Raw genomic sequence first — 27,703 nt, 5'->3', positions numbered from 1 at the left:
GATGAGGACAAATTTTCTCAAGGCAAATCATTTGGGCTAATCCTTCACTGTTATTGGAAAAGTGTGTATCTGTGACAGAACATTTACTTTAGACAGGCCAAAATGTTATTTTACAACAACAGTAACAAGTCACACCTCTTTTCACGATTATTTTTTTACAACAGCACATCTTGTAACTTTTGTGTTTTGTCATGGATTTTTGCAGTCATTTCAATGGCACAAACTTCCATTTGCTTGGGACACAAACCTAAAAATTATCCTGTCAGAAAGCCAGAATTCTTCAGCTTTACCCACAAATTTCCAATCCAATCTGATAGGAAGATTTTCCTAACCCTACTTCATGCATTGATACATAACCCTCACCTTCCTTAGAGGCAAAGACTATGCCTGGACTCTCAGTATAAAATCTAATCTATTTTTTCCCACGGCATTGCTACTGTGATTTATCAGCTGTGCATTAGAATTTTTCCCACTTAGCTTTCATGACTAGAATACATTTAAATAGATTTTCAGCAGTGGGAGCTGCTGTACTCTAGATCCTTTGTGTTGCGCTGGAGATACAAGGGGGATAGAAACTGACAGTGTCGAACCAGATGAACATTCTTGGAGCATGGGGAAATCCTCAGCTAGTGTAGAGCTGGCTATGACAGCACTCCACCCGACTATGGCACAGAGTGTGCGCTGGGGCAGGAAATGGAGTAGCCAGAGCAAAACAGTGTTCCGGCTATTTTCAGCTGTCACTCAACCCTTAGGAGCCGTTACCAACTGTCATACATCGGGGCTGGCAAAGAGCCAATCTCAGAAATAGGGAGCCACAGCCAGATTCCTTGTGGCCATCTGCTCCCCTTCAATGGAAAATGGATGCAGTGAGAATCTGGACAACTATACTTGTTTCAGTAATGAATGTTTTCCCAGTAGCAAAATGCTGTATTGCCTTAATGCTACATACCAGTTGAATGGAAAATTGTACTTGTCATGCAAGTACATTTCACCTGAAAATATATATGTCCAAAAGTCTAGCACAGACGGACAAAAACCTTTTGTTCAAATATTTTTTAATTCTGATTTGCAATTCAACAGTATTTTCTCCTGAATTATTTCTACTGATTCATGATTAACCTATTTTGTATTTCAAATTTTTAATGCAGAACATGTTTCGTTAGCACTCTTTAAATGAAATTACCTTTGTGGTAGTATTTTGAGATTGCCTTTTGATGTCTTTTTTAATGGTAATTTAAAACTTATTGCATGCTGAATAACTAGAATCCTTCTGGAGGCACATATGGCATCCACATTAATATCAAATGAATGCATAATCATCAGTGAAATTTCTGTGATTTCCACATGAATCAACAGTGACAAGACACTTAATGTTACACTCAATTACATCATGTTTAATTTATGTAGCAAAATTTGGACATTATGTTTAAAATGTCTTTAGTAAGTCATTGGGACTAATTGAACCTCCATTTCTGTGACAAATTGCACAGCAAACATTACATTCTGGTTTTACCCAACTGTTAATGTAGGTGAAAGCCTGTTTGCAAAGGATCAACAATTTGATCTATTTTCTGTTTCTCCCTGAATAATGGAATCCTAGTATGAAATCATATTACAGCATCTATGAAACTATTTCTGTTTCCTTAGATGCGCAGCATCCTAAACAATGGAAGAATAACCTAAAATTTTCTGAACTCTAGACACAACTATTCTTCATATGTTAAAATATAGTTTATGCAAAGAAAAGTGTTGGTGCAATGTCAAGGGGACATTCGAGTAGCTGGGAATTCCCGAGATGCAGGGACACTCTGGTTACCTCTGCTGGCCCGATTACATACCTTGAGTTGGCAACAGATGCTGTGTCTATATGTTGGGGCAGGAGGTGCTATAGCCACTGTACATCACCCAAGAATTCTTCTACACAGATAGAATTCCTCCCATAGCAAGCTGAGCCAACTTGAAGCAATACAAAGTGCAATAATGGAGTAGTGCAAAGCTACCCTAATGTAGGCCAGGATCTGGCCCATTTAGTGCAGCTTGGAAGCTGTCAATATACAAACCAGTTGCAGAGGGCTGTGTTGTAGCCCACCCGTGGGCTAGGGGGTTGAATTCCATTCTGCTTCCACTTTTTCCAGACTTGGTGACATGCACAAAATCTGATTGCTTTGTGCATGTTGATATCTATTAAACGTATTGTGGGGGGGAATTTCACCTCATTGAATATACCACATTACCATAGTAATTTGCTGCTCCTTTTGATCCACTCTGATAATTTGATAACTAGAGAAGCAGTTGACCAACAGCTTTGTCAGAAGATCTGTAAACAGAGACTTCTAGCATAATGCTAATCATAACCATAGCAGCTCTTATTTGCCTGGATTGCTGAAACAAATGCAAATTCAGACCTTTAGTAATTGCAACTCGAGCTTTCATTTTTCACAGCAAAACATGAGAGAGAAATTCTTACCTTGCTGTGAAGCTGTAAAAGATACTATTGACGCTTTTTCTTATTACAGTTGACTTAATTCATTTATTAAAAAGAATGAACAGAAAAGAATATACTTTTGGAGAACTTTCTATTAATTTTGTTAAAAATATCCTTTTCCTGCTTTGTTTTGATCATTTTAATTATTCCATTTATATGATTCTCAAACACTGTACTGTGTTAATTCAATTCAGCCTCAATTTGCATAAAGTAAAATATTAATATCTAACTTGGCATTTATGAAAGTAGAATACATATTATTCCTGAAGTGATGCTTATAAACAGCAGTGCTGTACATCTTGAAACACAACAGGCATGTTGCAACAATCTTAAACATTCTACTGTTCAGTAGATTTCCCTATTAACTAATTGTTTTCTCCAATTTAAGAAATTGTGCTAATGAAATGGACTGAACATACTTATCTTCTAATGTCATTTTGGAAAACAAAGGGGTTGAAAGTCTCACATTTAAATGGTGCTTTTTATTCAAAATGGGACACCAAGATATTATAAAACAGTGAGCCAGTTTCTGCCCCCACCCCCATTTATACTCATGCAACCCCATTAAATCATCTGAAGATGTAACTGATAGCAGAATTGGGCCCATGCCCACTGCTGAACAGGTATTATCTTTGTAATATAATGTAGTGAATGACTTGATGCTTCCAGCTACACTATATCCAATTTAAACCATTATGAGTGGTCAAATGTGAACTGGCATTTAGCCAAGGCTCTGGGTAACAAAAAACACCATAGAATCTTTAGTGGTTAGGACCTTTAACAATACAGTGACCCTCAGGGTGCTGGAACAATTTGTATAGTGAGGGTGCTCTGAGCCATTGAACCAAACTGTAAACCTTGTATATGATGGAAACCACTTCAAGTTAGAGGGTGCTGCAGCACCCCTCATTCCAGCACCTATGACGACCCATAGCTTTAGGCTAAATCCTTGTTTTTGCCAATTGCCCTCTGACTCAGAGGGAAGTGGGACAACTTCTGAGTTTCAAACACCACTTTGTGCAGCTCCTGAGGGAATCAGTTATAGGTATCAGTTCAAGGATCAACTTGGGTTGGCCCTTATTGACTAATGAGATGAAAGCTCAAGACCGTGACTGCTGATTAGAAGGGCATGTGAGATGCATTTGCTATAATTTTACCAAGGTCAAACAATTTTTAAAAATGAATGGGTTGATTTTTGTTATAATTGAGTGCCTGTAAGTACAATGGCATATGGCTATATCAATTAATTTGTTAATAGGGCTCTGCAGATTGAGTTTCACAAAGTAGAGAAACAAAGTAACCTGCCAACTCTCAGATGTCAAAATACCCTTCTGCTTCAAAATGTGTCAGATTCATCAAACACCTGAGTTCTATTTATTTCAAGTGTTTACAAATTGTTTATGGATTTGTAAAATCAGCAGCAGTTTTCCCTTCTTTTTCTGCTGAGAGGAACTTTGTAGGACTTTTCAGGAGAGGTTGGAGTGCCACCACGTAAAAGACAATTGTTTAGAAATATCTTGTACATTATTGGGGGGGGGGAGGGGGAAGAGGATGGATAGCTCAGTGGTTTGAGCATTGGCCTGCTAAAGCTAGGGTTGTAAGTTCAATCCTTGAGGGGGCCACTTAGGGATCTGGGGCAAAATCAGCCCTTGGTCCTGCCAGTGAAGGCAGGGGGCTGGACTTGATGACTTTTCAGGGTCCCATCCAGCTCTATGAGATGGTATATCTCCAACTATAAGCATCAATTTATTGTGTAATCACTCACACAACACCAAAAAAACCCTGGACTATAAATTTACTTACAAATTTGTCACTGTAAAAATCAAGACAATTAGAAACAAAGATTTCATTGTCTAAACTGGGGGCCAACAATTCCTAAACAGCCTGGAAAGGATGCAGAGCAAATAATGAAACTTAATGGATAAGATCTAACATTTCTGTGGTGGTTCTAGTCACATATATGATGATATCCCAGTTTTGTATTTGCCTTTTTGCTTTCCAGATTGGAAATCTAAGTAATTCAAAATTAGCTATATTCAAGGCTTAAACTATGTAGCAGGGTAGACTAAACACTACCGCAAGAACCCTAGAATTATGCACCACTGCCTGCCAAGACTAGTATTCCTTGTGTATATATATTTTTACTCCACTGCTTCCCTATTTTCAATGGGTGGCAGCGTTTGGCATCAGAAGCCCACAATTCCAGGGTACAAGTTGCTAAGGTGAAAATCTTAGCGGGAGGGGCTGCATTTCTTATTCCTCACCTCAGCAGAACTTGCACTTTACTGTCCCCTTTCCAGCATCTGTTACTGCATCATCCAACAGCTCTGTGGAATTTTGGTAGCTTGATGTTTCTGATAAAATGATCAGTAATGAATTAGATGTTTGTATTTAAGGGATCTTCACTGACCTAAGGAGCAGGTAAAAATGCCAAAAGCCACATAGCACCAGATGGGAGTCAATCTCCCACCACAGCTGGGAATTTTAGGAAAAAAATCCCTAGTGTAGACACAGCCTTAGAAACCTGTACACAGTGATTTTAAATTATTTATTTTTGTTGTTATACTTGGTGTTTTTATATAGTTTTAAATTAGAAACAGCAATATGATACCCATATTGAGATAACCCTCAGAAAAATCACAAAACTAGATTTGTGTGAATGATCATTATATTAAAGTACAAGGAAAGGCACAGTTTGCAGATTACATAAGGAATCCTATTCAGGTTTCCTATGCAATATTTGAAACAAGAGCACTATGAAGGAGGTCTCTTCAGGATCCTTTCATAGGCCTGTCATGGAGCACATCATCTGCTGCTGGTCTGGTGCCTACTCCTGATTGCTCTGGGAATTATCTTCAGGCCTATACCCTCCCGTCCATGGTTTTCACACTGTCACTCTGTCCTGTTGTCTGCCTGCAGCCTCTCTCGCAGCCTCAGGAACCTCCTCCTCCTCCTCGTGACTCAGCCCGCCTTCCGTGTCACTGACCATGTTTCCCCATTCCGGGGATTAATACTGCAGTCCAAATCCTACCATTTCCCTAGAGGTAAGTGGGGGGGGGACCCCAGCCCACCCACTACTCTGGGACCTGACCTAGGGACCTTGTAGATAGCAACCTCATACTGCGACTCTAACTTCTCACTATGCTGCTATGTTTCCTGGGCTACTTCCCCACAGTACCTGTACCACCTTCACCCTTGCTCAGAGCATGGAACTACCCAGTCCAAGAGGCCAGGCAGGCACTCCTTCTGGGATGTATTATCAGGCTTGTGGTAAGCAAGACACGAGAAGTGTCAGCACTGAAAGAGCTTCAAGTGGAGTTTTGTGTCCAGATTAGGGCACCTTCAGGAAAGATATGGACAAACTGGAGGAAGTGCAGAGGACACCAACAAAAATGATAAAAGGTCTAGAAAACATGACCTGTGAGAAAAGATTGAAAAAATTGTGTTTGTTCAGTCTGGAGAAAAAGAAGATTGAGGATGGACATATTAGTCTTCAAGTATGTACAAGGTTGTTATAAAGAGGAGGGTAATAAATTGTTCTCCTTAACCTCTCAGGACAGGACAAGAAGTAATGAGCTGAAATTTCAGCGAGGGAGATTTAGGCTGGACATTAGGAAAAACTTCCTAACTGTAAGGGTAGTTAAGCAATGGAACCAATTACCTAGGGAGATTGTGGGATCTCAGTCACTGGAGATTTTTAAGAACAGGTTAGACAAACACCTGTCAGGGATGGTCTAGATAATATTTAGTCCTGCCTCAGTGCAGGCGACTGGATGAGATGACCTATCCAGACCCCTTCCCATCCTACATTTCTAGGAATCTATGATTCTGTTTCTTTAGAAACTTAAGTATATAAGGTATATTATGGTTGAGAGGAGGTCCAGTGGTTAGGATACTAGTTTTGAACTTAGCAGACAAAGGTTCAGTTCTGTACTCTCTCTCTCTGATTTTTGTGATTCTGGGAAGGTCACATACTTAGGGTCAGATTTTCAAAGATATTTGGGTGCCTAAAGGTGTAAACAGGCACCTAGTGAAATTTTTCAAAATGCCTAACTCATGCCTAGACACTTGAATATCCCACTAGGTGCCTATCTATGTTTGTAGGCATCCAAATACCTTTGAAAATCAGGCCTTTAGTTTCTCTGTGCCTAAGTTCCCTTTATGTAAAATGAGGATAATAGCATTTCCTGACCTCACAGGTGTGTTGTGAGGATAAATGCATTTAAGAGTGTGAGGTGCACAGATCCTGTGGTAGTAGAGGGTCATAAAAGTACCTTAGGTAGTTTGTTGGGTTAGAAGTGGCTCCTAAACACAGATTCTTGTATTAATAACTCAGTGCTGCTGCCTTCCCTCCGGGTCAGCATTCTTATTTTAAAACAACATGTGCAATAGATGCTTTAACAAAGGTTCTTGAATACAACATTCACCTGAAATCTGCCCTCTGGTAGAACCATTGAGAGGGAGCAAGAGTTGACAACCTTATATGACCTCCCTTGGGCAAACTCAGGGGATTAGCTTGTACCAGAGTGCGCTAAGTATCTTTGATAATAATAGATGATGTTTTAAAGATGGTGGTAGATATGTTATCACAAATTGCAAAGAAGGGGCAGTATTCTAGGAATACTATCTATCTGGATAAGTATTTGTTTGGTTTTGCTCTATTATTTTTGAGGAATAGTGGCGTCTCTATTTTTAAGATTCAGTGGAGCTGTCTGTTTAAGACCCAATTTTTGAAAGTACTCTAAGATGCACATGCATAGGCATATTGATTTGAAAAATGCTGTGCTACCAAGGGCCAGTATAGATTTGGTGGATCCCAGGGGCCAGGAGATCCATCGCCCCGATAATGACCAGCTTTTAAATGTTTCTCATCCTTGTAATGTTTTTTTGAGCCCAGAGCTGGGGGGAAAAATATAGGCATAAGACACTCAACCGAATTAATATTAACAACAAGGGGGAAGAAAGCAAGCCAAAATAGGGAAAGAACAGGTTAAAGAATATTTTGATAAATTTGATATATTCAAGTTGGCAGAGCCTGTTGAAATTCATCCTTGGGAGTATCTGAGGATCTAAGGAGCTATCTGAGATAGTCTCAGAACCATTAGAAATGATCTTTGAGAACTCATGGAGGGTGACTGAAGTCACAGAGGACTGGAGAACAGCAAACATAGTATCTATTTTTAAAAAGGAGAACAAAGACGACCTGGGAAATTATAGACCAATCAGCCTAGTTTCAATATCTGAAAAGAAACTAGAACAACTTATTAAACAATCAATTTGTAAGCACCTAGAGGATAATAGGGTTATAAGGAACAGCCAGTGTGGATTTGTCAAGGACAAATCGTGCCAAACCAGCCTAATTTCCTTCTTTGATCCACTGGCGTAGTGGATAGGGGGGGAAGCAGTAGATGTCGTATCTTGATTTTAATAAGGCTTTTGATACAATCCCACATGATATTCTCATAAGCAAACCTGGGAAATGTGGTCTCCATGAAATTACTATAAGGTGTGTGCACACCTGGTTGAAAGACTGTACTCAAAGAGTAGTCATCAATGGTTTGCTGTCAGACTGGGAGACCATATCTAATGGGGTCTTCCAGCAGTCAGTCTTGGTTCCAATAGTATTCAATATTTTCATTAATGACTTGGATAATGGAGTGGAAATATGCTTATAATATTTGCAGATGACACCAAGCTGGGAGGGGTTGAAAGCACTTTAGATGGCAGGATTAGAATTCAAAATTACCTTGAGACATAGGAAAAATTAGTTTGAAATCAGCAAGATGAAATTCAATAAAAGACGTGACAGTATTCACTTAGTAAGAAAAAAATCAAATGCACAAATACAAAATGAGGAGTAGCTGGTTTGGTGGTAATACTGCTGAAAAGGATTTAGGGATTATAGTAGATCACAGATTGACTATGAATCAACAGTGTGATGCAGTTGTGAAAAAAGTTAATATTCTGGGTTGTATTAACAGGAGTATTGTATGTAGGATACAGGAGGTAATTGTCCCACTCTACTCAGCACTGGTGAGGTCTCAACAGGAGTACTCTGTCCAATTCTGGGCACCACACTTCAGGAAAGATGTGGACAAATTGGAAAGAATCCAGAGAACAGCAACAAAAATGATGATAGGCTTAGAAAACCTGACCTATGATGAAAGGTTTTAAAAAAGTTCTTAGACTTTCATTCTGGTTATATAAAGTGGTCTGCTGCAAGCACTCTCTGATGCAGAAGCCGGATAGAAACACAGCTTCTCAGTTTTTCAAAGTGCTACATTCAGATTGGCTTGAAATTCACCATATCAACCATGGCTCTGCCCCTGCGGACATACCAATAAGGAATGGGAATATAACAGTATCTTGCCCTGCCCTAAACAAGCTTATCATTTTCTTGGTGCCCAAAACAGCTCCTAATGAATGTCCCTATTCCCACAGTCCAACAGACTATGATTGTGTTTTGTGTGGCACCACTGATCCAGAGTGTACTTTCTGCTGATTGGCAGAGCCTGAGGGAGGGGTGAGGTATTCTGATATCCCTGAGGAACAGACTACTTAGGGCAGAGTTAAGATTGTTGTGTGGGAAGAGTCACCTTAGCTCTATATTTCCATTTTCCAATCTTTGTTCCTGTACCACTAACCTTCTTGAAGGGGACCTTAACTCTGGTTTGCCCATGTTTGAGTTTGGGAATTAAACTAATGTTCTGGAAGGGCATGAAGAGCATAGGGCAGTGCTAAGCACCTGCAATATGACCTCCACATTAATGATGTTTTTGTATGATATGCATAAGGTGTATATGTCAGCAGTGATGTTTTTCTGTGAAGAGATTGAGTTCCAAAAACAGGCTAAAAGGATACCAGCAGTACATTGCTGTTATAAATAGCACTTGTCCAACTGCACTAGTTAATTTATAAGTTACATATTGTTGTTTGCTGTTGTCCACTGGTAGACATATGCTTTGCACAGTTTTATTTTAGTCCCATAACTAAAGCATTAATCATCATAGTGTATTCACCTGGGCTTAAGCTTGAGTCCATGTAAACTATCATCTTGATTGTCTAGGAATGCTGGGGAACAGATAAGAGTAATATTGTTGCACCTAATATTCTATTGTGTATAATTAGTTTGGATATCTGTGACCGGAGTCCCAGGGGAGCCAAATGAGATACTCAATTAGGGTGAACTTCAAAGAATGGGGCAGACAATCCCCAAAGCTGGTGGATATTCCAATACTTGGATTTACCAAGCCAGCACAAAACAGCTTCTATAATACCTCACTGGTTACCCAGAAGCCAACAACACAGTCCCTTAAAGTAACCCAGCCCTAGGCCTCCACTCAGACACCCAAGTCAAATATGATGAGGATTACTGAAAATATTATTCATCATATAAAAGAGTTCTACCAATCCCAAAGGATCAGACACATTACCTCCCAGGTTAATGAATATTGCACATTTTACCCAAATACACGTTTACACTCAATTTTTATTAACTAAACTAAAAGTTATTTAAAAAGAAGAGTATTAGTTAAAAGATCAGTATACATACAGACATGAATATAGATTCATAGTAGAGGTGGTAAGCTTTGTAGCTGCAAAGAGTTCTTTCAGAATCAGTTCATAGTTTATAGTCCAATGTCCATTTTCAGGGTGATTCCAGATTAGGGCTGGAGACCTCAGTCTTTGTTTTAAGCTTCCCCTGTATGAAGCATCAAGCAGATCTGAGATTAAAAGGATCAGGACCAAAGGGGGTTTTATACAGATTCAGGCCTTCTCTTGACAGGTCAGAGTCTTTTGGCAAACAATAGGCAATCATGGGGACTTTTGAAGTAGATCAATTTCCTAAGAATTGTTGGTAATTACACAGATTAACATAAGGTAATTTCCTGTTTTTCATCATTCTCAAGTGATTTGCTATACATTTCAAAGAGATACAGTGATATCCTATGTTTACAGTTCATCTAAATGTTAAGATGTCTTTGATCTCTGAATTAACAGAATACAGCGTAGACAGGGACTGTTTGATTACACTGTTAACCTTTAACAATATATATGTAAAAAACACAAACATTATCTACCAAAATATCTCTAAGGGTTGAATTTGGGTCAGTTATCCTACAGGATGCTTAACCCTTTCTTGCCAAGTGTCACATCATCCTATTCCAAGTACCATCTCTAAGCTTTCTGAATGCTTTTGTGAGATCCACACCAGGTGAAGGGTGAATGGATTCAGCTGAATCTAAACAAGAGTGAGGTCATATTAGTGAGAAAAGGAAAGTGCCTAGAACTCCTCCTCTCCATTACAATCACTTCCATCAAAGGCATCTGCCATCACATGGTCAAATAGATTCTAAGCCTTGGGGTCCTGTGATGGGGTGTACCACCAGTTCATGGGAAATGGTGCAAGGGGCTTAGAGGTAGGAAGCGGTCCAGGGAAACAGCAGCACATCTGAAGAAGCAGATCTAGCTCCTTAACACAGGGTCCCGGACCAGAACCCAGAGCAAAGGGTGCAACTGGGTTCCTCTACCAGCCCCAAAGGAAGGGGCACAAAAGCCCTACACGTGGTCTAGTGAGTTCAGAGTGGGACTGAAGACTCAGCCCAGAGGATGGCTGAGGAAAAGCCCAAGAGAGGGCAGGAGGATCATGTGTTGGGACCTTTGGACTTTTAGTTGGACTTTTGTTACTCCAGAATGGGCTTGAACTTAAGTGTGACCTGGCCAGAGGGTCAAGTCACCCAGAAGACAGTGACAGAACCAAATTGGCGCATGCACGCCCTTGCAATGGTGCATCTTGTCATGAGAGGGAGATCTGGTGGTGAGTGCCTGCCAGGACAGATCTGTTTAGACTTTGCATGCACGTGGCTACAGCAGCAAAAAACTTTTAATCCATCTGTGACTGGCTGAAGATTGCACCTGTTCCTATTGAACCCAGACCTGGCTAGGATGATTTATGCATTTTGTAAAACTTGATTGGACTATTGCAACTCTGTAACTAGGAAGGAACTTCCATATCCTGAGGAAATTGTAGTTTAATGAGATCATAGCAAGCTGCCTATTGAGCAATGCAGATAACCAGGAATGCATCATCCCACTCTGCTGCCCCCTGCATAAAGTTTCCATTGAACACAAGGTCTACCTCACAGATTCATAGAGTTTAAGGACAGAAGGGACCATTACATTATCTTTGTGATCTTCTGTGTAATACAAGCCATTAAATGTTACCCAGTAACCCTGTGTTGAGCCCAATAACTTGTGTTTGACTAAGGCATATCTTTCAGAAAGGCATCCAGTCTTGATTTGATTTAATGGACTCCAAGGTCACTGTCCTAATATTCAAAGTTCTGCATGGAATTGAACTATAGCCTCCTATAAAAGCTAAGTTCCATTAAACTTTCAGGCAATAGGAGGAGGTTCCTGGCCTGTTGTTCAAAATTCTATGGGAAGACTACAACTATGGAACTTGCTACTGGAATAAGAATGAATGCTAACCTCACTGCTTGAGATGGATGCAAATGCCACCTCTGCTCAAGCTTTCCCTTCATTCTTATTGATTTCTTTAAAAAGAACTAAAATACATCCACGAGACCTCTAAGTTTGCCTCTTGGAAGCAGACCAGTGAGAGAGCATTTTTAAACCAGGGGAAGCACTGCAATACTACAATGATGTGGGCAATGTAGGCATTACTTAGAAGCTGCTTCTGAAAACATGAAAGTGGCTGTATTGATCCCATTCCTTGGAATGTTGCTTCTGTGTTTAATAAAAAGTTATGCATTTTGTTATGGGGCTCTAACTTTGTGCGTAGTGCAGGATTCTCAGTGATTCTACACTACTCAAAACTCTTCACAAATACACAGAGAAATATCTTTTTAAAGATTTATGTACCATTTGCCAAGAAGCTGCCTTTTTGTAGCTATGGCAATGTTTATATAACAACTTTGTCTCTGTTGAAGTACTGTCCAAGCAGATGGGACATAATTTTCAAAGCTGTGTAATGGCCTTTCTAGAAGTAAATACAAGGAAAGAACAATGCTGTGCAACACATCATACGTGGCTGTCAGAGTCAAGGATAAGCATTGTTAGCTGAGCAAAGTTAATCTGTATTCAAAGTATTTTAATGAACTGAAAGTTTAAAAATGTGGACTTTGACTTTTAACTGTGCTTGCTTTACTGGTATTCTGATATCTGTTTCCTTTAAGTGAGCATTTGGATCACTCCTTTAAATATTTTAATTGAATTCAGGAGGACTAGTGGTTAAAGCACAGGATTGGAAGACAGGAGATCTGGGCTCTGTGACCATGGCAAGACACTTACCTTTCTTGTGCTTCAATTTATCCATCTGTAAAGCGGAAGTGATACTGTATACATCACAGGGTTATTGTGAGGCTTAATTTAATTAAGATTTTTGTATGGTGCTTTGAGATCCTCAGATGGAAGAGTAAAAGTAGAGAATATTGTTTCCATACTTCTTAAATGTTGTACTGAAGCTTTAAGGGCATACCCCATACCTGTACAAACCAAATGGTGAAATGCTTGACTAAAACAAAACACAGATGTATCACAGCACATTTTCTTGAGATTCACTGGCTTACTAACAACATTTTGGCCATCACTACACATGTGCCCATGAAGGAAGAAGAAACTTTTTACTGAGTAATATATTGTACATGTTCATTGTAACAGCGTTTTTAAAAATTAAAAATTCAAAGCAGGCCAGCTCTGATTGGCCTAGGCATTTTAGTTACCTCCCCACCACCACCACCCCACAAGGATAACTATGGCACTGTAGGGATTAAATAACCTAAGTTTTTATACTGCACTCATCACAGCAATATCAGAGCACCTTCTGGTAGTACATTAAGTAAAGTGACTACACATTTGTCATGTATTGTTTGTTCTCTCCCCCTCTCCCCAGAGGGACAAGAGTGTTCAGAAAGTGCCTCATTTTGGTATGGTGTGAGGTGTTTTTTTTTGTTTTTTTAAATGTAGGAGAAGTTCAGGACAAAAATGTGCCTTACATTTGGAGCATAAAGAGAGGAGGTTTGTGATGGTTCTTGAGGACCACCCCTGGAGAAAGTTATGCCCAGGTATATCTCATTGCTGCAATACATCAGGGAGATGATGAAGGCATGAATCACTGGTTTATGTAATCAATAGTCTATGTAAAAGAGCCAAGAACGAAGCATTGTCAGCATGATCCATGCCAGTATCTTTTGTTTTCCTGTATCTATAGTCTACCTAACGTTTCAATCTTGCGCTGAGATATCTGTGGAGAATCACAGGCACCGGAGACCACACTAGTAGATCCAGATGAAAGATAGGGCCTAATTCTGTAATAAATTCCACTCCTGCAGCTGGAAACTTTTATATTAAAAAATCCATTTCATTCTGTATAGTTTGTTCTCAGCTACATGGAGTATAAGAGAAAAAAGAAATTATTCTACCTGCAAGCTCATTAGGTGGTATGCTTGGTTTTTAAATCTTCCCTTTGATGCTAATTGTGAAGGTTTTCTCTCTGCTAATTAGAGATACAACTTCTTTGTTCTATTATTCAATTTGGTTTGGCCATGAATAGCACACAAACTTCTGAGAGCTGTAGAGTTTGGAGTCTTCTGATTGTGAGTTGCATACTCTGAATAGCTTCAATCTGTTACATTTAAAAAAAAATAATTTGATTTTTCACAACATCTACAACTGACATTTTGTATCCACAAACAGGCTACAGGTTATGAAAGAGGAAACCAGGAGGAGAATGGCGGACAGGGAGGTGCTCTGCGACTGTGGGGCCTATTTCTGTTTCTCCATTCAATCACGCATCCAGGCAGAGTTCCTTTGGATTGTGTCCACTGATTCCCTAGACACCTTTGAGGAACAGTGGACCCTGTCCGGGGTTCTCCGTTCAGTGGCCCCCTCTGGTTATGGCCCTATGACCTCACTCCTGTCCCTGTTTCTTATTAGTTGTCCACCAGAATCATTTGAGGCCTGGGTTCAGTGGCTCCTCCCCTTAGGGTGGGGGAGGGATCTTCAGACATGGGTGGGCTTGTGCCCACCTGCTCTCAGATCTCAATAGGCGGTTATGAAAGAGGAAATCATCATCATGTTCCTATTACGCCTCTGGAGTTTAGGGCAGTGACTACACTCCTCCACTCCGTCTGTTTCTGGCAAGTCTTTCAATGGTTCCCCATCTGTGCCCCAGGTTTTTCAGCTCTGCTTCCACAGCTCTTCACCATGTTGTTTTTTGGGCAGCCTCGTTTTTGATTGCTTTCAGGCGTTCATCTTATTGCTACTCTGGTGATGGAATCATGGAAAATGAAAGAGGAAAGGGGAAGCTATAATGCTACTGAGATGGGGATTGAAGGTTGTCTGCAGACCTAGTTTTGGCAAAACATCTGCTTAGCAGAACAAGAACCAAGAAGAGACAAGAAGTGGAGTGATGCAGACATACTAATGGCCAATTCAGTGATAGACATGTAGCAGAGCAATTTATAGGAGCATTTATGGTAAAGTCATGTGAGGGCAATGGATGAGGTATCAGTAAGGACCTTGCAACTGATGAAATTGTATTTTGATTTGAAGTTCAAGCAGCAAGTTGCTTTTTATTCTACTTTCAGCATTTTTTTTAAATGCACTTGTTCAGTGAAGTAGGTTTAAGAAGGTTACTCTTGAATGTTAGTGTATTCCTCTGATTGAAGTACTCATAGTTCAGGTTATCCTTAATGATGCTTAGGCAGCATTTTCCATTCTTGTGGAATGCAAAGAACATAAAAAGAGACAGGAAAGGTAGTTGTATGTTTTGAAGAATAAGAGAGTTTGATTTTATATTACCTGTGCAGTTTCCTCATCTGCAAAATTTCCATAATAGATTGTCCTCTGGAAGGTAATAGAAGTACAAAGTAGTATCAAAGGCTATGAGAAGGAGTGCGGGGGGGAAGGCTTTACATAAAATGCAAGTCAGATGTATTTCTTCTAGTTCCTTGTTAAAGCCCTTTAAATTAGAACCAGAATATCAATAGCATTAACCCTTTGTTTATGGTTTTCCTACAACTGATTTTTGCGCTGCTGTGAGCTATTAATACTCAATTGAAGTTTGGCGTGTTGGAACAAGCTTAAACTATTAATGTATTTTCAATACTTTAATTTTCAAAGTTGTTTTAACAAAAGATGAATATAAACAAATTATCTAGCTAATAGCACTACTATATATAAAATCAAAGCTTTACCATGTGTATAGTGTTAGTTCTTTTCCTGCTCCAACACATTTTTTTTTACAGATTTTGTGAAAGTTTAGATGTTACCTTCTTTCTATAGTTTAACTTTATCTATGTAATAAACATCAGACTAAATTTACTACTTTTGATTCCTATCTACTCCAGATCCTACTTTTCTACCTACAGGCTATTTCTTTTGATACCCCCCATATTCTCTCCCTCCCCCTTACATTCAGGGTGGAGTTTAACGAGTCACACCTGCCTCAGTGAGTCAGCAAAAATAAATCTGCTCTTCCCTGTCTCTCCTCAGAGGAGAATCCTGCCAGCCTTTTACACCATTACATCAACCTGCCAATTATGATGAGTCATTAGATGTTATAACATTCAGAATACATTTGCAAAAGTCAGTATATAAGAATTCTTAATCAGCCCAAATTTTTCAACTGCCATAGTATGAGTGACAGAGAATGAACTGCTAGAGGACAAGCACAAGGAATTCCTAGTTTTATCAACCTCATGCAAAATCACCTGTAACTAAGACAGAATGAAAACTGCTGGTGGTGTTCCTATTTTAGAACATCCTCACTTAATAATTAAAATGTTATTCTCCATATCTGGATTTCTTCAGTGAGCTTAGAAACAGCAAAACACATATTATCCTGAAACATTTTATTTTTGTTTTCTCATTAGTCTCAAAACATTTACTTTCTTTAAGTGAAATACCATCAGAAGAGTTCTATGTACTTCTACATACTTCATTGGGAGTTAGAGTGGGCCCTAATCTTTTCACAAACACTTTCTCTCATATTCACTAGCATGAGTGCATCTTACCCAGTCAGTTCTGTGCAGTTAAAGTTTTCTCCTTAAACTGAGATTTGGATGTTTTGTGTTGTAGTCAGTTGAGTGTTGACCAAAAACAATTTGGAAACTGTCATGTTTTTAATCTGAGTTTTGTGCATATAAAACTGAGTCTAAATTAGGCTTCCTAATCTGAGGATATTGCCCCAAAAGTGCAACTCACAATTTGACTTTATGCTCTTTGAGGATGTCTACACTGCAATTAAAACCCACAGCTAGCCCATGCTTGCTGACTTGGGATCAGGCTAATGGGCTATTTAATTGCTGTGTAGACATTTCGGCCTGGGCTCCAGGACCCTGTGAGAAGGGAGGGTCCCAGAATTCCAGCAGTAGACCAAGCCAGAGTGTCTACACTGTAATTAAATAGCACCTCACTCTGAGCCCCACAAGCCTGAGTTAGCTGGCAGGGTAGTGTAGATCTTTGAGTAGATGTGCCCCAAGGAATGTGTGTGAACATGCATCCAGCACGCTCAAGCCTCCAGCTGGGATGTATAATCTCTTTTTGCATGTCTCTGCATTCCTGTAAGGGCCAAACCCCATCTTGGGATCAGTTCATTGTTTTGGCCCATGGGTGTTGCCTTTTCCAGATCTGCTCATTTCTTTCTTCTCCAATGTGTAAAAATATGTTCCTATCTCACAGAGATATTGGGAAGTTTAGTTAATGATTTGTAAAGCACTTGGAACATTTAAGATGTGTATTACTAATGGTCCAGATCCATAAAGAGATTGATGAGAAGGAATTTGAACAAGGGTTATTCACCACTCAGGTGGGTGTCCTAACCACTAGGCTATAAAGTCATTTGCAGTGTTTCTGGCTCAATGCATATTTAATTATTTGTACAGAGTAGACTGGTTTCAACAGGAGCGGGTAGTTCTGTGGTTAGGGTGCTCCCCCGAAAGGAGGGAAACTCCTATTCAAATTCCTTCACATCATCAGGCAGGGGACCCAGGATCGCTCATATATCTTAAGTATCAGAGGGGTAGCCGTGTTAGTCTGGATCTGTAAAAGCAGCAGAGTCTTGTGGCACCTTATAGACTAACAGACATATTGGAGCATGAGCTTTAGTGGGTGAATACCCACTTCATCGGATGCATGTCATATATCTTAGTTTAATACCCTAATCACTGGGCTAAAAGTGACAAGGAATCATGTCTTTCTCCCCACTACTGGGTGAGTCCTGTGTGGAGTTACTCGATCAGGCCCTGCATGAAAGAAAGGTGGAACAACACTTATCTTCCTATTGTTTGAGGCTCCTGCTGGGCTGAAGGCATGACATGAGCAGCTGGTTGCGTGCCTGAGATATGCATGCTCCGAGGCAGAAATGTCGGTGGCTAGGGAACTTTTATAGCTGAAATGTTAGCAAGCACTTAGTGATTTGGGGCCCCTACTTAGCTGAGTGGAGGTTTTTTGGCTCACAGTAGTGCCTCAGATGCCTAAATCCCAGACTAAGCCCCACTGTGGCTCTGGGCACTCACAGGTCCCAAGGATGCCTGGCCCCCTATTGGGCTGGGGCTGTTTATGCGCATAGAAAAGACGATCCCTGCCTCAGGAGTTTACAAACTAAACTTGGGGGGGGGGGGGAGATATTTTAACTTTCTTTTTCCAGATGGGAACGGGGCCAGGGAGGGAGATCCCATAGGAGGTAGGTAGTAGAGGTGGGAATTGACTCAAAGGCTTCCTGAGGCTAGGTCAGGCCCTTAGCCCCCTGGCGCCCCAACCCGCGGTGGAGTCAAACCATTGCTAACTGTCCCAAGGGGCTGCAGCTGGCCAGGGAGCCAGCGACTCTCACAAGGAACCGCCCGTGTCAGGTGCCGGGAGGGAACAAACCTGCCCCCCTCCCCGGTGCGTTAAGGGTGAATGTCTCTGTTTCTGTAGCGGGGCGCGGCTGGAGAGTGACCCCAATAAGCCGCTGCCCGCCCGGCGGGTCCCCCCTCTGGAGTGGAGGGAGCCTGAAGCCCGGGCTCTCCAGCCCGCCCTTGTCCCCAGGCACCTCCCGGGCTCGGCTGCTGCCCGGCTGACGGGGTCCCCGGGGGTGCGGCTGTGCTGGCGTAGGGCGGGCGGGCAATGAGTTTAGGGAGCCCGCCTCGCCCAGGGGCCCCTAGCGCGGGAGCCTCGGCAGCGCAGGGCGCTCCCCGTATCGCTGGGGAAGGGGCTTGGGGGGCTGCTGCAGCCCGGGCGGCGCTCGCGCTCCCCCCCGCAGTCCCCACCCTACAAGTCCGGCCCGCCGGCACTCACGCTGCTGCCTGACTGATCAGCTGCTGCCAGCGCCTCTCGTTCGGGCTGAGCCGGAGGATGGCACCTTAGAGGCGCCGCCGCGATGGCTGCCCCGCTGCCAGATTTGCCGAGGAGCGCACGGAGGGCTGCCGGGACGCCGGCTCCCTCCCAGGAGAGCAGCGGGGACGTGGCTCCTTCCCCCTGGCTAGCCCAGCGCGCTCCTCTCATCCCCCCTGCGGGGCCCCGGCCCGGGCCAGACAGGTAAGGCTGAACGGGTGGGGGGCAGCGGCTCTGCAGGACGGATGCCGGCTGGCCCTCTGCTCCGTGGGTGGCTACAGGTGGCTCCAAGTTCCCGGGATCGAGCAGAAGCGTTATCCCGCCCCAGAAACGCGCCGTCTCCCCTCCAGAGCCTCACCGGCGTCTTGCGGGCAGGCTCCCAAGCGAAAACAAGGCTCGGAGGTGAACGTGTGTTGGTTACACGAGGCGACGCTCCTGTTCTGATGCTACTTACACCCAGGTGGTGTGTGTGGCTCGCCCCACACACCCTGATCAAAACCAACCAGAGGAAGCCATCGCAAACGTCTGATGTCTGGTGAGGTCGGACAGGAACAGAAGAAAAACTATTTGCACAATTTTCGGAAAATACTATCAAAGGTTTGCCACATCAAAGGCAGAATAAGGAAGCTGTAGCTAGAAATGGAAAGAGATATGAGGTGTGCTGTAGCGGAAGCATCTTTTTCTTCAATTAAAATAAACCTCCTTTTTTATTGGCTCTGAACAGATAATGTTAGTCCCCACTCCTGCAAACGCTTAAGCATACTCCTGCTGTGAGTAGTCTCTTTGAAATCAATGGAGCTACTTACAGTAGTAAAAAGTACACGCACAAGTCTTTTCAGGATAGGGACCTTTATCCTTTATGTAGCAATGTTTTAGGTCTTCACTTCTTTAATTTCTTCTTTAAGATCTTTTAACCCACATTTTACTTTTTTAAAGGTTTTAAAGTTGAGTCTTATCAGCAACAAAATATTTCACACAAGCCATCAAATTCCACTGATTTTTTTGGGACATAATGAATATTGCTGTTTTGTAGTTTCAGAACTTGATCTGGCAAGGCTCTGGGCAACATTATACACCACACTTTTTAAAAGTGAAATCAATCAGCTTGTAAGATAAGAGAACTCCTTTTGCCAGGAACATCTACTATTAAAGCAGCTTCTGTAAGAGTTATAACCACTCGAAGTGATTTTTGTACCAGGTACTTTCACCAGTCGTTAAACTCATGTTTCAAAAGGAAGATATTTCAACTTGTATTAAAAGAAAAGTAGCTGTTAGGCTTTTAGGAAGTGTCTGATAGTTTGTCTACATTAACTTCTCCCACACCTCAAAACAGTGTGAGCTCAATACTTTCCACTCCTGCTAAACACTATATATTCCCTGTAAATTAATGTTCTCTAAATACTCCAAGAAACAAAAGCAGCCTCAAAAGTAATTTAATGATGTGGAAGAGGCTAAATATTCTTATCATACCAATTAACAATTGACCCATAGAATGACACTAATACAGTAATGAAGAGGTTAAATATTAACCCCTGTCTTCAACTCCCACCAATTGGGGGCGGTGGAAGGAATGCTTGCAAAATCAAATCAAGATTTATGGTGTTTTGATTTCTATTGCCTAGAAGAATAGGTGCTAACTTATATTTTACATGTCAGAAAATTGTGTAATATAGCGTGCACAGCATCCTAAAAGCTTAGGTCTTGCTGGTTACAATTATTTATTTTTTAAATTAATGCAAAAGTGATCTTGCAAAAATGATTATGGAAGTGGTAATCTGCTCAAACTCTCACAGGTACTGGCTGGTGGTATTTGAAATAAATACAAATTTAGAGTTTAAAAACATGACCCTATACTGAGTCTTATAGCTAATTAAGGAGTCATTAAAGGAAAGAAGACAAACTTACAGGCAGAAAGGAATATTTTTCCTATGTGAAATTCCATGCTATGAATCACCTTGGGACCTGACCCTGAAAAAACTCATGCAGGGCCACCCAGAGGATTCAGGGGGCCTGGGGAAAAGCAATTTCGGGGGCCCCTTCCATTAAAAAAAGTTGCAATATTATAGAATACTATATTCTCGCAGGGGCCCCTGCGGGTCCTGGGGAAAATTGCCCCACTTGCACCCCCTCCCCCCCGCAGCCCTGAACTCATGCAGGTACTTAACTTTATCATGGGTAGCTCTCTTCAAACAGATAGAACTACTCGTTATAGTAAAGTTAAGCGCATGCGTAAGAATCAGGGGCCTGAAAATATTTGCAATATCTGAAAACAGTATGGACACACTGAAGCCCTCGTGCTGTAAAGATTTACACTAGCAATTAACTTTACATCCATGGGTTGTTACTGGGATTTAATTTAGTCTACCCCAGGAATTGAAATTAGAGGGCGTGTTAAATTTACAGGGGCTGGGAAGGGTTGGAAAATGATTAAATTGGCAACACTGGGGGAGATGGGAGAGTTTGGGGAGTATAAGGAAATCCTGCATGTGCAAAATTAATCATGTGCATTTTAATCAGTACAGTCTTTTGATAAAAAAGTGCTAGTAATGTGACCAATAACTAATGTGGCAAATCCCCTAATATTAATGTCCTAATGTATATTGTATTTATATAAATGCTGTTGTATATTTTGTTGATGTAGGATCAAAAAGAAAGAGCTTGGTGCGTTGGAAATCCCATCAATTCCAAACCCTTTTCCTGAGCTATGTTGCTCTCCGCTTTCATCGGTTTTGTCAGCCAGCCTGTTGCCCAAGGCAACTTCAAGAAAAAAGCAGGTAAGATTTATGAGTTATTTTTTGTTAAAACACTTAGTGGGTTTTTTCTCCAATCTTCAATGAAATATACAATTATCTACTTAACTGATCCAATTGTAAATAATAAATATTCCCAAGAAATTAAGATATACAGTCTAATAAACAGACTATTAATAGTGGTGATAATGACTTTTTGGAATCCATAGTCCAATACATCTAAGAGACTTGAATATTTTTTATAATTGAGATGTGACTGACTAATCTGTGACAAGTAAAGAGAAATTGCAAGCAGGTAATGCTTTGTCATCCTTAAGTAAAAAATTAAATTTATACCTTGCCCATCATTATAATTAGACCATAGCAGCTGAGTGTCCACAGTAACTGAACAGCTTTTCATCTAAAGAGTCTAATGTTGTTAGTATAGCTGTAAAAACAAAACATATTGATAATTAAAGAGCTTGGATACCAAGCTTTTCACCATGGTAGGTGGATAGTGGGTTTATGTCCAAATTCTGTGGTATACATATACAATATTAATTAAGTGAATCTCTTAAATGCGAGTCAGAGGAAGCATTATCACAGCTTTCAAGAGTTCAGGTAGGATTTGCACTCCAATAGTGGGTCATCTTTTCTGGGGAGGAAAAAAAATAAGTTGCCAGAAACTATTCTTTTGTAGTCCATGTTCACTTATAACATGCTTGAGCATGGATGGATACTAGAGAGCAAAAGCAGTTAAGCTTTCATTTCAGCATTGAATACTGCTGCTTTCTTCAGTTCAAACTTTCAGTTTGTCTCTCAAAAATTGGTCCATCTCAACTCTTCAGTTTCTCTTATTTTTGTGGGTGGAAGAAACTTTATCTGGGTAGAACACTCCCAGTGGTGCTACCTCCGGGGCATTGTCTCTGCACGCTCATTCTCTGGTTCTCTATGGGATCTTTCCTGTGAGGTGTCTTGATAGGCAGGACAAGTGCAAGAGGAGGTAGAGCTGGTGAGTACCTACACACTGTAGTACTGTTCCTTGTGCAACCTTCAGATTTTCACTAAGAAACTGTCGAAGATAACATGGCTACCAGCAGCATTCATTTATCTGGAGCTGACCCCCTCCATGGCTGCTGCTGTTCAACGGCATGGGGACTGTCAGTGGCAGCATAGCTTCTACTGGAAAATGTCCTCCTGTGGTATGTGAGGTGTCAAAAATCTGAGGGGGGAGGATCTCTTTGATAATCCCTACCAAACCCTTTAAACCTGTCCCATTACAGGGGACTGTGTTCTGAAAGAAGTCCATCTGGATGGCATTTTCAGGCCCCTCTTGTTGTCCTAACATGAGAACCCCTGTCATGGAGAAAATCTGGCCCACTGTTCCAACTGCTGAGTCACGATGTCTCAACTTCTTCCCAGTCTTAGTTAGCTCCTTTTTTAAATTTGTCTTGAGGCTGATGCAAAGGACCCCTTTTTCCCTATGACAAGTTATGCAAGATTGTCCATTATTTTAACTTTTCTGTAATCTCCCGCCCTGAAGGTTGGGGGTTTGTGGTGGGGGACTGGAGCTAGAGAGCACCACTACTTCAACCTTCACCACCTAATTCTGTTTTGGGTCCTTCTCGTCTTCACCTAGGAATAACAGTGGTGTTTGCTTATACTATTATTGCTCTGTTTTGCAATAAAGGAGCAAAATTGACGTAATTCTTGTCAGTGTCACAACTGCCCACAGGATTTTGAATGCCAACAGTGAAACTGAGTGCACACTTGTAATTTTAATGCCTGGGGAAGCTCTAAACAGCAGAAGAGCCAGGAAGAATACATTGAATCAGCTCATGTTTGGAAAATTCTTTGCCATCATAAGGACTAGAAATTTTTTTTTAAAGTAAGTTTAAACACCTCCTATTGAAGGCTTAGACCTGTCTCTGCCTCCACTCAACATGGCAATCTTCCTATTTGAAGCTAGTAAACAGATTTTTCAAGTCTTGCTTTAACATGCAAGAGCCCAAGTGCATGATGTTTTAGCCCATCCAGTTGAAAAATACTCATCTTCATTAGTTAACTCGATACTGAGGTTGGTGTATGATGGGTGGGTAAACTTTTTGGTCCAAGGGCCACATCTGGGTATGGAAATTGTATGGCAGGCCATGAATGCTCATGGTTCCCAGCCAATGGGAGCTGCCAGGGCGGCGCTTAGGGGCAAGGCAGCGTGTGGAGCCCTCTGGCTGCCCCTACGCATAGGCGCTAGAGGGGAAACATGCCGCTGCTTCCCGGAGCTGCATGGAGCCACGGCACATGGGGAGCAGAGAAAACCCTGGACCCCACTCTCCGTCGGGAGCTTGAGGGCCAGATTAAAACATCTGAAGAGCCGGATGCAGCCCCTAGAGTGTAGTTTGCCCACCCCGGGTGTATGAGTATAAATGTAAGTTTCATATATTTACTGCTTTTATTGCAGTCTAGTTCAGTTAAAGGCTCTTGCCCTGGGACCCAAATCTTTTTGGTCCCATTCCTACTCTTTGTACTATCTTTTTGTCTCCCATTTAAGGAGAAAAATATTGTGTGTGGTAAAAGCAGTATCAGTGGATTAAAAATCTTGGGACTTCTTCAAAGATGGAGTTAAAATAACTGTATTATATAGGGCCTGATCCGATGCTCAGTAAAGTCAAAGGGGTCTTGCGCAGTGAAAGCAATAGAAATTTGATCAAGCCCATATCTGTCTGCTGAGAATGCCAGCACTTTACCGATGTAAATTGCAATGAACCTATAGCTTAGAGTTAAATTAAAAATGCTTTAAGTCCAGAAATATGCTTATTAACCAAATATTGACTCTCATTTCTGTTTGGCTTTGCAATTCCGATTTAAACCTTCTAATACTTTTTTTTACAGTAAAGTATTATCTTCCTTGCACATGGGTAAACAGATGTGCAGAGAGCTGAAGTACTTGTCAAAAGGTTTCACAGAATAAGTGTAAGATTCTGTGTGCTAAAATTCATGAGTCCCAGTTCCCAGTGGTTGCTTTAGCCACTTATTTTTATTCCATTGTAACAGAGCTGCTGTATATTTAATACATACACAAATGCTACTGTGACTATATTATAACTATGCAGAAGTACTTGAATGTTATACTCTACTGGAAACCTCAAAGCCACCTGCAATAAAGGAATTAATCATCTCTCTAAAAAGAAAAATGTAATTTATGTTACTGTCAAATACTTTAGCCATGAGCACTATTTATAATAAAAGCTTTTCTCCTTCATACCTCTGATATGTTTTCACAGACTGTCATATTAGACGCTTCCTTCTCACTTTAATTTATTTTCCTGATGAATTTAAGCAATAGAGACTAGTAAAGGAAAATTTTACAAAGTTACCTTCTATATAAGCCTAACGTATCATTGTCAACCAAGTATGCTTCTAAAAGAAAAATGCCTAAAAACATTATAAAAATAAGACAAACTAGAGGTATACAACAGAACCATTTCTTATATTCAGAAAATAAAACGAAAAGTTATTTTATATTGTATCAAACCCTTTTTCTATGTGAAGTCTTACCAACTGTTTTATAGGTACTTACCCAAAGACATCTCCAGAGTGGTCCGTTTAATAGATTTTTGGGAGGGGTTTCCCAACATTTTCCCTATAATCTTTGGTCTCAGGAAGGAGAGGTTTAATTTGACTCCTGGTCTGTTCAAGATATCTGTGGTTTTCCTCTATTCATTTCTCCCACCACACTACAAGTCAAAGTAATCGAACACCATCCTCATGTGGCTTCCAGTTTTAAAATGAACTACAGTATTTCCCTAATTTGAAAGAGGTTTGGATTATTTATTGGAATATTATCTCAGATGTTTCAGACACTTGATTGGAATAGACGTGTATAACCTAGATTGAACAATGGTGTCCTTCTAATTTGCATATCTTTTTATTTATTTATTTTATACACTCTTTTAGCTCTCAAATATCCATCACCCAGCCTAGTTGAAATTGTCAGTTCTATTTTATTTGTAATCTTTAGGACACACCCAGAGATGGAGTTACCACTTAGTGTTAATATTTTTAAGCAATCTTTCATTTTTGACTAAGTGTGAACTTTTACTTTCCCAAGCTGAAGTTTACTCTTCTGTTGACCTTTTTGTCTTTGTTTAAAGCATTGTCAAACACACCACAGTGAATGCTGACTGACTAGGACACCTGTTTAATGGGACTGACTTGCCAGAATTGAGTTTACGTGGGCTACTAACTTGCTTTTATAGCAGAATGATCAATTGCCTACATGCTTGGGAAGTGGGACATCTGTGTTTAAATGTTATTCAGTTCTGCACTATCAACACAGCTGTCAGTCTCCCATTTCCTCATACAGTTTGGGAAAGTTTTGCATTATGTCATCATTGATTGCAGTCCTGATATTATGGCAACATTTATTAGAACAGAATTTTGTACCACAGGTGCCTGAAACTTACTGTTAAAACAGGTTTCAGAGTGGTAGCTGTGTAGTCTGTATCAGTAAAAAGAACGAGGAGTACTTGTGGCACCTTAGAGACTAACAAATTTATTTGGGCATAAGCTTTTGTAGGCTAAAACCCACTTTGTCAGTGGAAAATACAGTAGGAAGGTGTGTGTGTGTGTATATACACATAGAGAACATGAAAAAATGGGCATTGCCATACCAACTCTAATGAGACTAATCAATTAAGGTGGGCTATTATCAGCAGGAGAAAAATAACTTTTGTAGTGATCATCAGGATGGCCAATTTCACACAGTTGACAAGAAGGTGTGAGTAACAGTAGGGGGAAATTAGCATGGGGAAATAGTTTTTACTTTGTGTAATGACCCATCCACTCCCAGTATTTATTCAAGCCTAATTTATTGGTGTCCAGTTGCAAATTAATTCCAGTTCTGAGGTTTCTCATTGGAGTCTGGTTTTTTTTTTTTTTTTTTTTTTTTTAAGAATTGCGACTTTTAGGTCGATAATTGAGTGACCAGGGAGGTTGAAGTGTTCTCTGACTGTTTTTTTGAATGTTATAATTTTTGGATATTCTAATGTTATAATTCATGGATGGTCTAATGAGCCAACACCATATAAACAGAATAGCTTTTGCTGAAGAAACTTAACACTCTCTTAAAATTTGAACATATAAAACTACACAAGAGCTTTGATTTAATAAAACAAATAAAAAAAAAGACTGTGTACTATAGGGCCAGTAGGGTCACAAGTCTTGAGTTCTTTTCAAGTGGGGAAAGAGGGACTGAGATGGGTATCCCAAGGAGTGAGCTGTACACTTTGAGGCACACTGGTACTTCTTGAACTAATACCTATCAATCTATTTTAGGTATTTGTAAGACTTGATTTCCGCAAGGAGCTGTGTGGGTGTGAGAGTGCACCTGGGTGGGGTTGATTGCAAGATCAGGCCTTGGTCTGAGAATACAAAATGCTGAGTTGTATTGCTCTGCTTAGAGAAAACCAATCTGTTCCCTGCTCTCTCTTATTTTTTCCTTAGTGCACGAGTAATACAAGAACAGAGACAAAATCAGTGTCTGTCAAATTTAGAACAAATAAAAGGAAACACTTCATACAGTAACAGTACATATGTAATCAGTCTGTGGAATTCACTTCTGTAGGAAATCACTGTCAAATACTGTAGATGTAATATAAGACGGCTGGATAGTTTTGGCCATAAATAACTCGTGTGTGTATATATGCATGCTCAGCAAAGAGTCATAAAATATCTTGCTTCAGGGCATAATATGTTCCTCTGCAGGGATCAGGAAGAAAATTTAGCCCTAAAGTACAGCTTTGCAGAATTGGCCAAGTGTGTTGGTGGGGAATTTTGTCTTTCTCTTAAGGGTCAACCATTTGTTATTGTCAGAAGAAGTATATAAGAGTTGAATCTATGGTATGATCAGGAATGGCAAATCACATTTCTATCTTTGGTATATTTTATTGGATTCTATGCATGCTATACTACATATATTTTTACATTCCTTGTAGTTTCTTAATTTAAAGAGGAAAATAGATTATAGCTCTGATCTTTGTTTTGTGCTTTAAAGTGTGACCATTAGATATATAAATGTCAGTACTTTCTTCTGTAATTTATATCAAACAAAATCCAACAGAAAAATGGATGTTTGTTTTTCTGGTCATTAGCA

General features: G+C 40.5%; 1 protein-coding gene across 6 annotated transcripts in view; it reads left to right on the top strand.

Moving 5' to 3' along the window:
- GRB14 (growth factor receptor bound protein 14) overlaps nt 1–27,703 on the top strand; it is a 128,768-nt gene that overhangs the window by 15,854 nt on the left and 85,211 nt on the right. For 4 of the 6 annotated variants that reach the window (XM_045032932.1, XM_045032933.1, XM_045032934.1 and 1 more), the window contains one exon: nt 21,465–21,597. In XM_045032932.1, coding sequence (XP_044888867.1) covers nt 21,465–21,597 — 133 coding nt within the window. Of the gene's footprint in view, nt 1–18,800; nt 19,028–21,464; nt 21,598–27,703 lie in introns of those variants that run through there. The other 2 variants (XR_006582730.1, XM_045032931.1) reach the window with 2 other exon arrangements.

The sequence above is a fragment of the Mauremys mutica genome, chromosome 10 (assembly GCF_020497125.1).
Source record: "Mauremys mutica isolate MM-2020 ecotype Southern chromosome 10, ASM2049712v1, whole genome shotgun sequence".
In the NCBI taxonomy this organism is placed as follows: domain Eukaryota; kingdom Metazoa; phylum Chordata; order Testudines; family Geoemydidae; genus Mauremys; species Mauremys mutica.
Note: the sequence above shows the minus strand (reverse complement) of the source record. Positions and strands in the feature narration are given on the sequence as shown.